Raw genomic sequence first — 12,919 nt, forward strand, 5'->3', positions numbered from 1 at the left:
AAAGGCTACAGGGCCAGACGCGGTCTGAGCTTTCCTCTTGAAAACATTTGCAGAGGAACTTGCACCAGCCTGGGCCCTTGTCTACCAGGAGTCAGTTGACTCAGGTGTAGTCCCACCCCTCTGGAAAGAGGCAGTCATAATTCCTGTGCCTAAAAAACCTACCCCCCAAGAAAATAATGATTATAGACCAGTGGCCCTGACTTCCAATGTTATGAAATGTCTAGAGAAATTGATGGTGGGGAAGCTGAAGGGAGATATACATGGCCAGTTAGATGCCCATCAGTTTGCTTACAAAAGCACCCGTAGCAATGATGATGCAATTCTAACCATATACCATCTTATTCTGCAACATCTTGGAAATTCCAAGGCCTATGCTAGATTATTACTAGTAGACTTCAGCTCTGCTTTTAATACCCTGCAGCCACACATCATTCTAAAATAACTCAGGGAGATGTCTGTCAACCCACATACCATCAGGTGGTATCACTCATTTTTGACCATCAGGTCCCAGTGGATCCGAATAAACCAGACACTGTCTGAGGTAAAAGTAATTAACACAGGGGTGCCCCAAGGGTGTGTTAGCTCGCCCTTTTTATTTACATTATATACAAACGATTGCACAAGTACTCACCCTAGCTGGAATTACAGCTTGGTTTGGAAACTGAAATGTCTTGCTGAGAGCAGAACTAAACAGGCTGGTTCACACAGCAATGAAAGTGATGGGGGTGAGAGAATACCCTCCCATCCAAAAGATTTTTGAGGATAGTGTAATAAGACAAGCAAAGAGGACCCCTCCCACATCCTGTATGCAGAGTATGATCTGCTCCCGTCAGGGAAGCGTTACAGGGTCCCCATCAAAAACAAAAAAAGATACCTTAATAGATATAAGAATTCATTCATACCCATATCTGTGAATCTCCTCAACTCAGGTCATATGTAGGGTGGGTGTATGAATTGACCATACACATATTGTATGTTTGCACTGTTTTGTGTTGTGTATTGTGATGTGTCTAATGCAGTGGCCTCTTGTCCAAGACAAATTTCCTTCGGGAACAATAAAGTAATCAATCATTCAATCAATCAATCAAATTCTGATAAAATACTTTTTCACTATGCCTCTTGAAACTCTTGTGGTTTTATTTTTGATATCAGTGGTACTTTTGGCAAGAGGAACAATCCCTTTTTGTTCTGGTTACATGTTCAACACACAGTTGCTGAAGACAAAAATTTAGCTTAGACTGGTTGTTAGTCATTACAGACACGGACAGTACAACAGGTACCAGAGCTCCGCAAAGACATTTTAGAAAATGCTAAGTAAACATTAGATAAATATTTGTAAAAAAATAAATCGGTATTTGCTGAACTGAAGGCAAGTTACTTTCAAAAAGAACCAGCATTGGCGGTTAGCCATCAAGAGTAGCCACTGGGACTAACCACAGACAGTCTATGAAACTAACTAGCTTACTGCTACTTCTGCTATCTACTGGAAGTTGCACACATAATCATGTCTACAATAGTGCCCTCAGGAATAAGGTGGATAAGTTTCCAAAGCCTGAGATGACGTTTTCCTCATCTTTGGCTTATTTCATTTGACCAAAAGTGCAAAAATATTCAGTTTGTTCTTAAATATGATAATGAAAAGCATCAAATCCTCACAGTTGAGGATTGCTTAAATAACTCATTCATTCATCTTCTAACCGCTTCATCCTCTTGAGGGTTGCGGGGGGGCTGGAGCCTATCCCAGCTGACATCGGGCGAGAGGCAGGGTACACCCTGGACAGGTCACCAGACTATTGCAGGGCTGACACATAGAGACAAACAACCATTCACGCTCACATTCACACCTACGGACAATTTAGAGTTATCAATTAACCTAGTCCCCAATCTGCATGTCTTTGGACTGTGGGAGGAAGCCGGAGTGCCTGGAGAGAACCCACGCTGACACGGGGAGAACATGCAAACTCCACACAGAAGGGCTCCCACGCCTGGGATCGAACCGGCAACCCTCTTGCTGTGAGGCGAGAGTGCTAACCACCACACCACCGTGCCGCCCTGCTTAAATAACTACTAAAACAACTATATGATCAAATTATTTGATTGTCAGAATTGTTGCCAATTCAGTTTCTGTTGATCTATGGATCAAATAGAATAATTAATGTGGAAAACAACAGCATGAAAGTGTCTGGGGAGAGACTTGGGGTGTATCCCAGCCTCACCTGTCTTCATGCGCTCGGCCAGCGTGCCAACATGTGCGATCTTCTGGGCGTAGATGATCTTGTAGCTGTCAATAAAGGATAGGTAGGATTTGGGCGTCACAAATGTCTGACGGCGGAAACGCTCAAAGTACTCTGCACACTTCTCCGCCACCAGGTCCTGCAGAAGACAGAGGTCCACTCATCAGTCAGCTAAACATGCTGATGATAATATGATGCACACCTGATCACAAATAACACTTTTCCACCAGATGAGCTCTGGTTCTTGAATCGGTTCTGTTCAGGATTCTTGGAAGTTTGGTGCTATCTAGCAAACCAGTGCACATTTCCACCAGTTTGAGTGGAACCATTATATTTGAGGATGACATCATCAATGGAGGGCGTTGCACAATGACAATAAACAATAGTGGGAAAATTGCATATCACATTGTTTACCTGTGAACTTTTGTTCTGTTATTACAAATATTTGTTTTTAACCAAAAAACAAGCACAGACAAACTACTAATGAGACTACTGCACGTTTTTTTTAAATTTCTGACTGTTTCTCACTTGCCTTCTTCATCCTGGGACCTGGAAAACCTCGCAGCCACTTTTATTTGTTATAGTGTACTGTGCTCCTGGCCCGTATTCTGAATTTGTATTTGAATTCTCAGAGTTTTTATCCAGTTTAGTTCTTAAATCAGATAAAGTTATTATTGTAGGCAGTTTTAACATTCATGTCGACGTTGATAATGACTCCGTGGCTACTGCGTTTATCTCATTATTAGACTCCATTGGCTTCAGTCAGGGTGTACATGAACCCACTCACTCTTTTAACCATACCCTCGATCTAGTTCTGACGTATGGAATTGAAATTGATAACCTAACAGTCTTTCCACAGAATCCCTCGCTATCGGATCATTATCTGATTACTTCTGATTTCTTTTTACTCGATTACACGCCACTCAGCAACAGTTACTATACTAGATGTTTATCAGATAGTGCTGTCGCATTTAAGGAAATGATTACTCCGTCGTTAAATTCAATACCAAGTCCTTCAGTAACAGAGGTTTCCCGCACCGACTTTAACCTCTCCCGAATTGATCATTTTGTTGATAGCGCCGTAGGCTCGCTGCGAACAACACTTGACTCTGTAGCTCCTCTTAAAAAGAAGTTAACAAAGCAAAGAAAGTTCGCTCCTTGGTATAACTCTCAAACCCGTAAGTTAAAACAAATATCGCGAAAATTTGAAAGGAATTGGCGATTAACCAAACTGGAAGAATCTCGTTTAATCTGGACAGACAGTCTCAAAACTTATAAGAGGGGCCTCCCCAATGCCAGAGCAAACTATTACTCAGCTTTAATAGAAGAAAACAAGAATAACCCCAGGTTTCTTTTCAGCACTGTAGCCAGGCTGACTGAGAGTCAAAGCTCTATTGAGCCTTGATTTTATGAGCTTTTTTAATGACAAAATTCTAACTATTAGAGGCAAAATTCATGACCTCCTGTCCTCAGATAGTAGGCCTACCTATCTAACCTCAAACACAGCTGTAAGACCTAATATATATTTAGATTGCTTCTCCCAGATTTCTCTTCAAGAATTGACCGCAGTGATTTCTTCATCTAAATCATCAATGTGTCTCTTAGACCCCATCCCAACTAGGCTACTTAAGGAGGTCTTACCTTTAGTTAACACTCATATATTAGATATGATCAATATATCCTTATTAACAGGCTATGTACCACAGTCTTTTAAGGTAGCTGTAATTAAACCTCTACTAAAAAAGCCCACCCTGGATCCAGAGGTGTTAGCCAACTATAGACCAATATCTAATCTTCCCTTTCTTTCAAAGATCCTTGAGAAAGTAGTTGCAGACCAGCTGTGTGATTTTCTCCATGATAATAATTTATTTGAGGAATTTCAGTCAGGATTTAGAATGCATCATAGCACTGAGACAGCACTAGTTAAAATTACAAATGATCTTCTGATTACTTCAGACAAAGGACTCGTCTCTGTTCTTGTTTTATTAGATCTTAGTGCAGCGTTTGACACTATTGACCATCAAATTCTACTGCAGAGACTGGAGCACTTAATTGGCCTAAAAGGTTCTGCACTAAGCTGGTTTAAATCTTATTTATCTGATTGTTTTCAGTTTGTTCACGTTCATAATGAATCATCCTTACGTACTAAAGTTTGTTTTGGAGTTCCGCAAGGTTCTCTGCTCGGACCAATCCTATTTATTCTATATATGCTTCCTTTAGGCAAAATCATTAGAAATCACTCTATAAATTTCCATTGTTATGCGGATGATACACAGTTGTATATATCAATAAAGCCAAAAGAAACTGATCAATTAACTAAACTCCATAACTGCCTTAAAGACATAAAAACCTGGATGAGCACCAATTTCCTGATGTTGAATTCAGACAAAACTGAAGTTATTGTTCTTGGCCCCAAACAACTCAGAGAGTCTTTATCTGATGGCACAGTTTCTCTAGATGGCATTGCTCTGGCCTCTAGCACTACCGTAAGAAACCTCGGAGTAACATTTGATCAAGATTTGTCTTTTAATTCTCATTTAAAACAAACCTCACGGACTGCATTTTTTCATCTGCGTAATATTGCGAAAATTAGGCCTATCCTGACCCGAAAAGATGCAGAAAAATTGGTCCACACTTTTGTTACCTCAAGGCTGGATTACTGTAACTCTCTATTATCAGGTAGCTCTAGTAAGTCCTTAAAAACTCTCCAGCTAATTCAGAATGCAGCAACACGTGTACTAACAGGAACTAAGAAACGAGATCATATTTCTCCTGTTTTAGCTTCTCTGCACTGGCTCCCTGTAAAATCCAGAATTGAATTTAAAATCCTACTGCTAACTTATAAAGCTCTAAATGGTCAAGCTCCATCACATCTTAGAGAGCCCATAGTGCCATATTATCCCATCAGAACACTGCGCTCTGAGAACGCAGGGTTACTCGTGGTCCCTAAAGTCTGAAAAAATTGGTCAGGAGCCAGAGCCTTCAGCTATCAGGCTCCTCTCCTGTGGAATCATCTTCCTGTTACCGTCCGGGAGGCAGACACCGTCTCCACATTTAAGACTAGACTTAAGACTTTCCTCTTTGATAAAGCTTGTAGTTAGGGCTGGCTCAGGCTTGCCCTGTACCAGCCCCTAGTTAGGCTGACTTAGGCCTAGTCTGCCGGACACCTTCTCTCCTTCTCTCTCTCTCTCTCTCTCTCTCTCTCTCCCTCTCCCTCTCCCTCTCCCTCTCTCTCTCTCTCGTATCCTATTACTGCATTTTGCTAACTCGGCCATTCTGGTTGTCACTAACTCAGCTTCTTCTCCGGAGCCTTTGTGCTCCACTTTCTCTCAGATTAACTCATATCGCAGTGGTGCCTGGATAGTGTGACGTGTGTGGTTGTGCTGCTGCCGTGGTCCTGCCAGATGCCTCCTGCTGCTGCTGCCATCATTAGTCATTAGTCATACTTCTACTGTTATTATACACATATGATTATTGTCACACATGTATACTGCCAGATATTAATATATACTTTCAACATACTGTATCACAGTAGCCAGAACTATAATATTATTACTGTCATTAATGCTGTTGTAAGCTACTGTCATTACCATCTGTCCTGCATCTCTCTCTCTCTCTCTCTCTCTCTCTGTCTCTCTTTCTGTCTCATTGTGTCATACGGATTACTGTTAATTTATTATGCTGATCTGTTCTGTACGACATCTATTGCATGTCTGTCCGTCCTAGAAGAGGGATCCCTCGTCAGTTGCTCCTCCTGAGGTTTCTACCGTTTTTTTCCCCCGTTAAAGGGGTTTTTTGGGGAGTTTTTCCTTATCCGCTGTGAGGGTCCTAAGAACAGAGGGATGTTGTATGCTGTAAAGCCCTGTGAGGCAAATTGTGATTTGTGATATTGGGCTTTATAAATAAAACTGATTGATGATTGATTGATTGATCCTCTCTTTCCAACCTGAATGACACAACTTCTGATGTCATCACGGTTCTCACTTCAGGTAAAGAAAAAAATATTTTTTGAACCAATCTTTTGGTTTCTGAGCCAATTTATGTTTGGTTGAAATGCTCTGAACAGTTCAAAATTAGGTGCAGAGACCAGAATGGAACCAGTTCCCTGTCGGTGAAAAAGAGGTAACAGTGAGCACTACCTGGAAGGTTCCCATGGTAACCACCACACTCTGCTTCACATCCTCTGAGCAGCGGAGGTCCTGGTATTGAGACAGGAAGTGATGTGACACGGCCACCAGGGCATCCCGGGGCCAGCGCTGGAACCAGTCCACAGTGCAGCCCGATATCAGGCCTGGAAACTGTTCAAGTCAAAGGTCACTGACAAAGCTAACAAAACACTTCATACATATTTAAACTCATCAAATCACTTCATAACATCACCTCATCTCTTTTCATCCATGATACACTTAAACTCCTTTTTCTGACTATCCCTCCTCTGCAAGTAAAGACTGTAACTTTTGAAGTTTCGGTACTCTGACGCCTATTTTCTCAAATGCAGGCCTGAACTCCTGACGCCTGTAATAAAATGTGCATGCCAACTAAAAATAATGTACATTTCCTTCACTTTAATTTAATAAATTCAAAGTATTATCATGCTTTTTTCAACGTTTTGTTATTCTGGGTCATCTAAAGTGTTAACACTTCCATAGTGATGCTGTCCACCACTGTGGATCAGGTAAGAGGTCATGGTTAGGGTAAGTCAAGTCCAAGTTGTATTAATGCTCGGAATGTCATAAAGAGCTCCTTTAAAGATGACATGACAGAAAAAAACATCATTCTTAAAGCACACATTGATTAATCAGATCCTAAATGTACTGTAACTAGGGTTGGGAATCTCTCTGTGATAGACGATTCGATACGTATCTAGATACACGGGTTACGATACGATTCAAAAACGATATATTTTTAATACAGAACGATTCGATACGATTTTATGGTTAATATTTGTTGATGTAGACATTAATCATACATTATTAAATAAAGAAGCCAAATCTATAAAAGTGACATTCTTACAGTATTTTCAAATTTGTAAAAGACCACATCCCCAAGCATTGTTGCTGTATGGCACTGGCAAAAATAAAATAAAAAGACAAACAACAACAAAATCACATGTCAAATGTATTTATTTTTAGACATGGACCAAAAAAAGACTCGCTGAATGAACATCATTTTGTTGGATGGGATCAATATAAAAATGAGAAGAAGTTTTAAACTTTAAGTGAAGTGAACTTTAAGTGTTTTAAACCTACTTGTGTTGTTTTTATGGTATTGTCTGTGTTTTTATATGTATATTATATGGACTTGAGTCTGAAATAAAGTTTATTATAACGCTGTACAATATAAACATAAAGCAGAATAAAATAATAACATGCAATGTAGGGGCAGAATCTGACATCTCCTGTTATTAGTTGATATCATGGACTGTGATGACTAGCAGCTTATCACTGACAGCATGTCAGACTATTTCTCTGTGTTTGCTACACTCTGTCATTTATAAAAAGATAAATCACTTTTCTATAATACATCAATGATATTTCAATGGAATAAATTACTTATTGACTTGTTCATACTTCAAAAACAGCATCAATAAGTGATTAACATAGGGGGGATCAAAATAAAATAAATAAATAAAATAAAAATCAACCAGCCACCCTCCTCCCTTGACAAGTAAAGGACAGTCCCTAAAGTGCAGTGAGGTTTGTGGAAATGTGAACTGCTCGTTTCTCCTCTGACACGTCACATACCTGAGTGCTGCCGGGGCTTGGCTGGTATTTCTGGGCAGTCATGACACCGACGAAGACTTCTTGGACCTGGAGCCGGGCTTCTCGGTCGCCGGCCGGTAAGCCGTTATCATGCTCCGCCGTATTTGACAGGAATACGTATTTCTGTCTGTGTCTGTGACCCCACGTTCAACCCACAACTGGCAGGATTCGCCTTTAGTTTCTGCTGCGGCTTGGCTGCTCCCTGGTTTATCCAACCAGCATTAGCTTCTGTTCCTCATCTCCACCGGTCAAGCTGGCGCTCATGTTTACATCCATCATCGTTGTCAGTAATGCCTGCTACGGAGCATGCCGCCGGCTCTCGCGTTGTTTTTGAGATGCAAACTGTTAAAGCCAGTCAACCGATTGCTAGTCTCGCGATACCCGAATCCATGACTCTACAATCGATTCATCTAAGGATTCATGGCTGATTCGTATCGATTGAGGAGGCTGCTACCAACGTAGCCGTATCTCTTGTTTGTCAAACCGGATATCCGGTCGTATCAGTTAATCGTTCCCAACCCTAACTGTAACCCATGTATTGTTACACACTGCTGATCTGACCTCATGTGACACAGCTGAACTCACATTCTTTGACTCACCTTCATGGCACGAGTCCGGAATTTTTCCCCAACTGGCGAGAAGCAGAGCACGACGTGGAGGTTGTGCCGCACTCGGGACAGGAAGAAGTCGTAGAGGTTTTCTGAGGTCGGAGGGCGGCGAGGGTGCTGCCGCTTCATGACAGGAATCAGATCCTGAGTGATGTCATCCAGCTCATCACGAGCAAACAGATTGGAAACTTCGCCGCTCGCCAGGACGTTGTTCATGTATTCTGGAGAAAAGGACAGGAAGGAGAAACCAGTCAAAGAGCAAGGAGAGCTAAAACTAGAGAACTGCTGGGGAAATTAAGGTTTAAAGATCATCATGGTATCAGGAGGATGACTTTCCTCCTCCTCTTTCCTCTTATCATCAGGACAAAATATATCAAACTTTATCAGGCAGATTTCTGTGTAATTTACTGATCACATTCCCATTCCTCAGAGGATAAACCCTTTATATTTTAATAACTACATGTCCTTTCTTCTAGCCCCATTGTCAGGAGAAAACATATCAAAAGATTTTTGTGTAATTTACTGATCATGTACCTTTTCCTTGGAGGATGAACCCTTTACATTTTAATGAGTACAGTAACTTTCTTTCAGCCCCACCCTAAGGATAAAATACATCACATTCTAACAGGCAGATTTCTGTGTAATTTGTTGATCATGTTTCTATTCCTCAGAGGATGAACCTTTTACATTTTAATGACTACATGACCTTTCCTTTAACACCATCCTCAGAACAAAATATATCAAAATGAATTGGGCAGATATCTGTCTAATTTACTGATCATGTACCTTTTACTCAGAGGATGAACTCTTTACATGTTAATGAGTGCATGAACTTTCCTCTTTCCCCATCATCAGTACAAATAATATAAAAATCTATCCGGCAGATTTCTGTGATATTTGTTGATTAAGTTCCTGTTCCTCTGAGGATGAACCCTCCACATTTTAATGACTACAAGACCTCTTCCTCTACAGATGCAGCCACTTCAAATTTCCGTTTGGTCCGTGGTGGAGCCCTGACTGGGCTCGTAGCTCTAATGAGATCCCCTGCAATGACGCAGAGCATACGGGGCTGACTGGTAACACCCCTAAGGTTAATTTGTAGAAACCAGTTGCAATGGTCTGCACCAGGAGGAGCAGCGAGTGTGGAAGCTGAAGCGGTTTACTGCGCCTCCTATTACTGTAACAGTGGGAGAGAACTTCTCACGCAGAGCATATTTAATGATTATCACTAATACCATTATTATGGCTATATAAATGTAATTTATGGTGCTGTTAGATTGCTGCTCCCACTCCGTTTACAGAATGTGCGAGACAAGGGGATTTTTTTAACCTCAGCGAAAATGTTGTTTTTCAAAGACTAGACGCCAACAAATATGGACTGAAGCACAATCTTTCGTTAGATAAAAGCAGCTTGTGAATATTGGAAATGATTACATAGATCTTTTCTTTTTTAATCATTATTTTGACATTCGGACTGTACAAGGCTCTGCACACGCTCTGCCTGCCGCACGCAGCACGTCTTCACCTCACTGATCTGTTGCTGTCTGTCTGAACAGATTCATGGAAGCGATATTTCACAAGATCTGATGCAAGAGGAATTTGTGATAACATGTTTATTACTATTTATTAATACTAGAACCGCAGTCACCAGAGGGGTCATTTTTACCCCCCTGTCATTCTCAAATGCTTGTAACTTTGTCACAATAAAACTCTAACATTTCGTTTGACAGACAGACAGAAAGACAGACAGACAGAAAAGAGGACAAGAGGAAAAGAGAGGGATTTGGATTATATATATGTATATATACATATATATATATATATATATCCTAATGTTGTTCAGTAGTTTCTAGCAAGATTACTGCACTTGCGGAACAAATCTTATTTATTTTGTATAGTGTCAGATCAACCAGATCTATGTGAGGGCCATGCAACTGGAAAAGATAGGACTGTGTGGAAGCGTGGGCTACACAGCTGGGATTATGCACTGGGAGAGCGCAGTCACAAAACATCTTGACTGAAGTAGCTGGCCCAAATGCACATGCATGCCGTAATATTGATGACCATTTGAGCGTGTTCATGTGTCTGATGGATCGTGTCATGCTGCAACACATCTGCGACTGTACGATGGCAGAGGCATGTCGGTGTGGAGCGGTGCATGGTTGCCAACACGACTCCACCGTGCGCCATACAGAGAGCAGAGGAGAATTGTGAAAATGACTCCTCAGCTCTTCTATTTATCACATGCTTGTAGCATTATGTTGTACCCTTTTGTTCCTATGGAATGGGACTGCGTTTGCAACACTTGTCTGAGCAGCTCAATAATACCAAATATGTATATTTTATTGTGGCTATGCAGTATTTATATATATTTAGTTCATGGTGCTGTTAGACCACCCTGCCAGGTGCATGTTGTAGTGTAATATTTACTATAGTGTTCGTACTGTACCTTTTAGTTGACTTTTAAAAAATACGTGTTGAAGCAATGTACTCTGTGCACTGACAAATCACACACTGGTTTATTATTTCATGTATTCCTATGACACACACACTCACTGAGCATTTAAGCATTGTGGTGGAGAAGTACCTAGGCATCATTTCTAAAAATAGCATGAGGATGGGCGCAGAAACACTGGTGGAAAGTTAGGGGAATTACAGCTTGTCCTGAGAATGACCCTAGTAAGAGGAGGCGGTCTTAGATTGTCTAGGAAAAGCATTACGAGTACGAGTAAAGAGGTGGGGTTTAGGATGAAAGGAGAAAAAGTGCAAACTCAGCAGAAATGTGACACCTTTATGATCAGCGCCCAGTGGAAAAGTTTGGAAAAGAGATGACTCAGCAGAAATTCTACAATAAAAGAGCGAGCTCAAACAAAGAAATTTCAGTCTTGCTCCGGAGCTTGACTCATTGAGTTGTGATGTGTTTGTTGCCTGCGAGCACATTAAACTCAGTTGCATCTGATTCTACGTGTCTCCAGTGATTTTTTTGACCTCTGAGTATTTGAGTTTTTGATATCTAATGGAAGACAAAGAAAGTCCGTTTGAGAAGAGAAGAGCGAGGTCGCGAGCTTTCTGGCACGGCTCGGGACCTTGACTTTTTTGCTTCCACAATGTCTTTGCTTAAAATATGTGCGTATTTAAATACTTAATTACGAACGGACGCATTTCATTAGTTTTAAATATGAAGAATTGTAAAATGTCACTTGGATGAGGCTGTCAGTCAGTCAGTGAGAGGTCACAGGCTGAAATCACATGCAGCCACAATGAAGGTCAAGCTGCACGTAGCCTGCAGAGTTTAACTGAGAAGGAGTGAAGTACTTTCACTAACGCGACATAATGTGGTCCTGTTTATCTTGAAAGGTGAAAGGGCTCAAACACATAATTAGCATTACCATGAACCTTTTCATTCCCTCTGAATGGGTGAGTGTTTCCATCTGAATAGGTTTCCCAGTCACTCAGATCGTCACACTAAGAGGGCTATACGAATTTCTGATGCAAACTTTCAACAACACATCGTCACTGTTGGTGTCTGAACTACCTCGTAAAAGTGACATTTTGCAGTTCTTCACATTATAAACTAAAAAATGATTTTGTCTCTTAATTGATGTTAATGTTATTTTAAAATTTAAGTCTCTTAATGAGCAACTTTTTCAAAATGATTTAATTAATTATTTTCAGAACGTTTCTCATTATTCTGAGAGACTAGTATTTTCAGATAGGGGAGACCTGGGCCAATTGTAACAACATTTTAGGTTTTCCTTAATAACTAATGTGTTTATAACACTTTTGCTGTAGCAGATAAAGGTGGTCATTTTAATAACTTAAATACTGCTGGGTGGCTTGTTGTAACCTGTAGTAATATATCCTAACAAATTTATATTATTGTACAAAAGTACTGTAACTAATGGGCTAAACTAAATCTTTAAAATAAAAGTAGTGCTAAAAAATGTGTAATATTTGCATCTGAGACAGTGGAGTAAATTAATAATGTAGCACAGAATGGAAATACTACTAGGTAAAATACAAACACCTCTGGGGGGGGGGGGGGTATTTGACTGGAAGTTGGCAGGCATCCGGAAGACTTTCGGATGGTGTGGGAAATTTGAAGTGGTTGCATCTGTATCATCATGACGAAATATATCAAAATCTAACTGGCAGATTTTTGTGTAATTTGCTGATCATTTTCCTGTTTCACAGAGGATGAACCATTTAGATTTTCATGAGTACATGAACTCTGTTGGGATTCACTGGACCACAGATGATTTGTCATTTGTTAAAATCTAAACTGGACATGCAAAGGTTCTTTGTTCACCAAACA

At 40.5% G+C, this 12,919-nt stretch overlaps 1 protein-coding gene across 2 annotated transcripts in view; it reads right to left on the bottom strand.

The window, feature by feature from the left end:
* dnah5l (dynein, axonemal, heavy chain 5 like) overlaps positions 1–12,919 on the bottom strand; it is a 207,067-nt gene that overhangs the window by 70,041 nt on the left and 124,107 nt on the right. For both annotated transcript variants that reach the window (XM_078162985.1, XM_078162984.1), the window contains 3 exons: positions 8,596–8,825; positions 6,374–6,532; positions 2,217–2,373 (listed from right to left, as the gene is read on the bottom strand). In XM_078162985.1, the coding sequence (XP_078019111.1) occupies positions 2,217–2,373; positions 6,374–6,532; positions 8,596–8,825 (546 nt within the window). The remainder of the gene's footprint in view (positions 1–2,216; positions 2,374–6,373; positions 6,533–8,595; positions 8,826–12,919) is intronic.

The sequence above is a fragment of the Epinephelus lanceolatus genome, chromosome 20 (genome assembly GCF_041903045.1).
Source record: "Epinephelus lanceolatus isolate andai-2023 chromosome 20, ASM4190304v1, whole genome shotgun sequence".
Lineage (NCBI taxonomy): Eukaryota > Metazoa > Chordata > Actinopteri > Perciformes > Serranidae > Epinephelus > Epinephelus lanceolatus.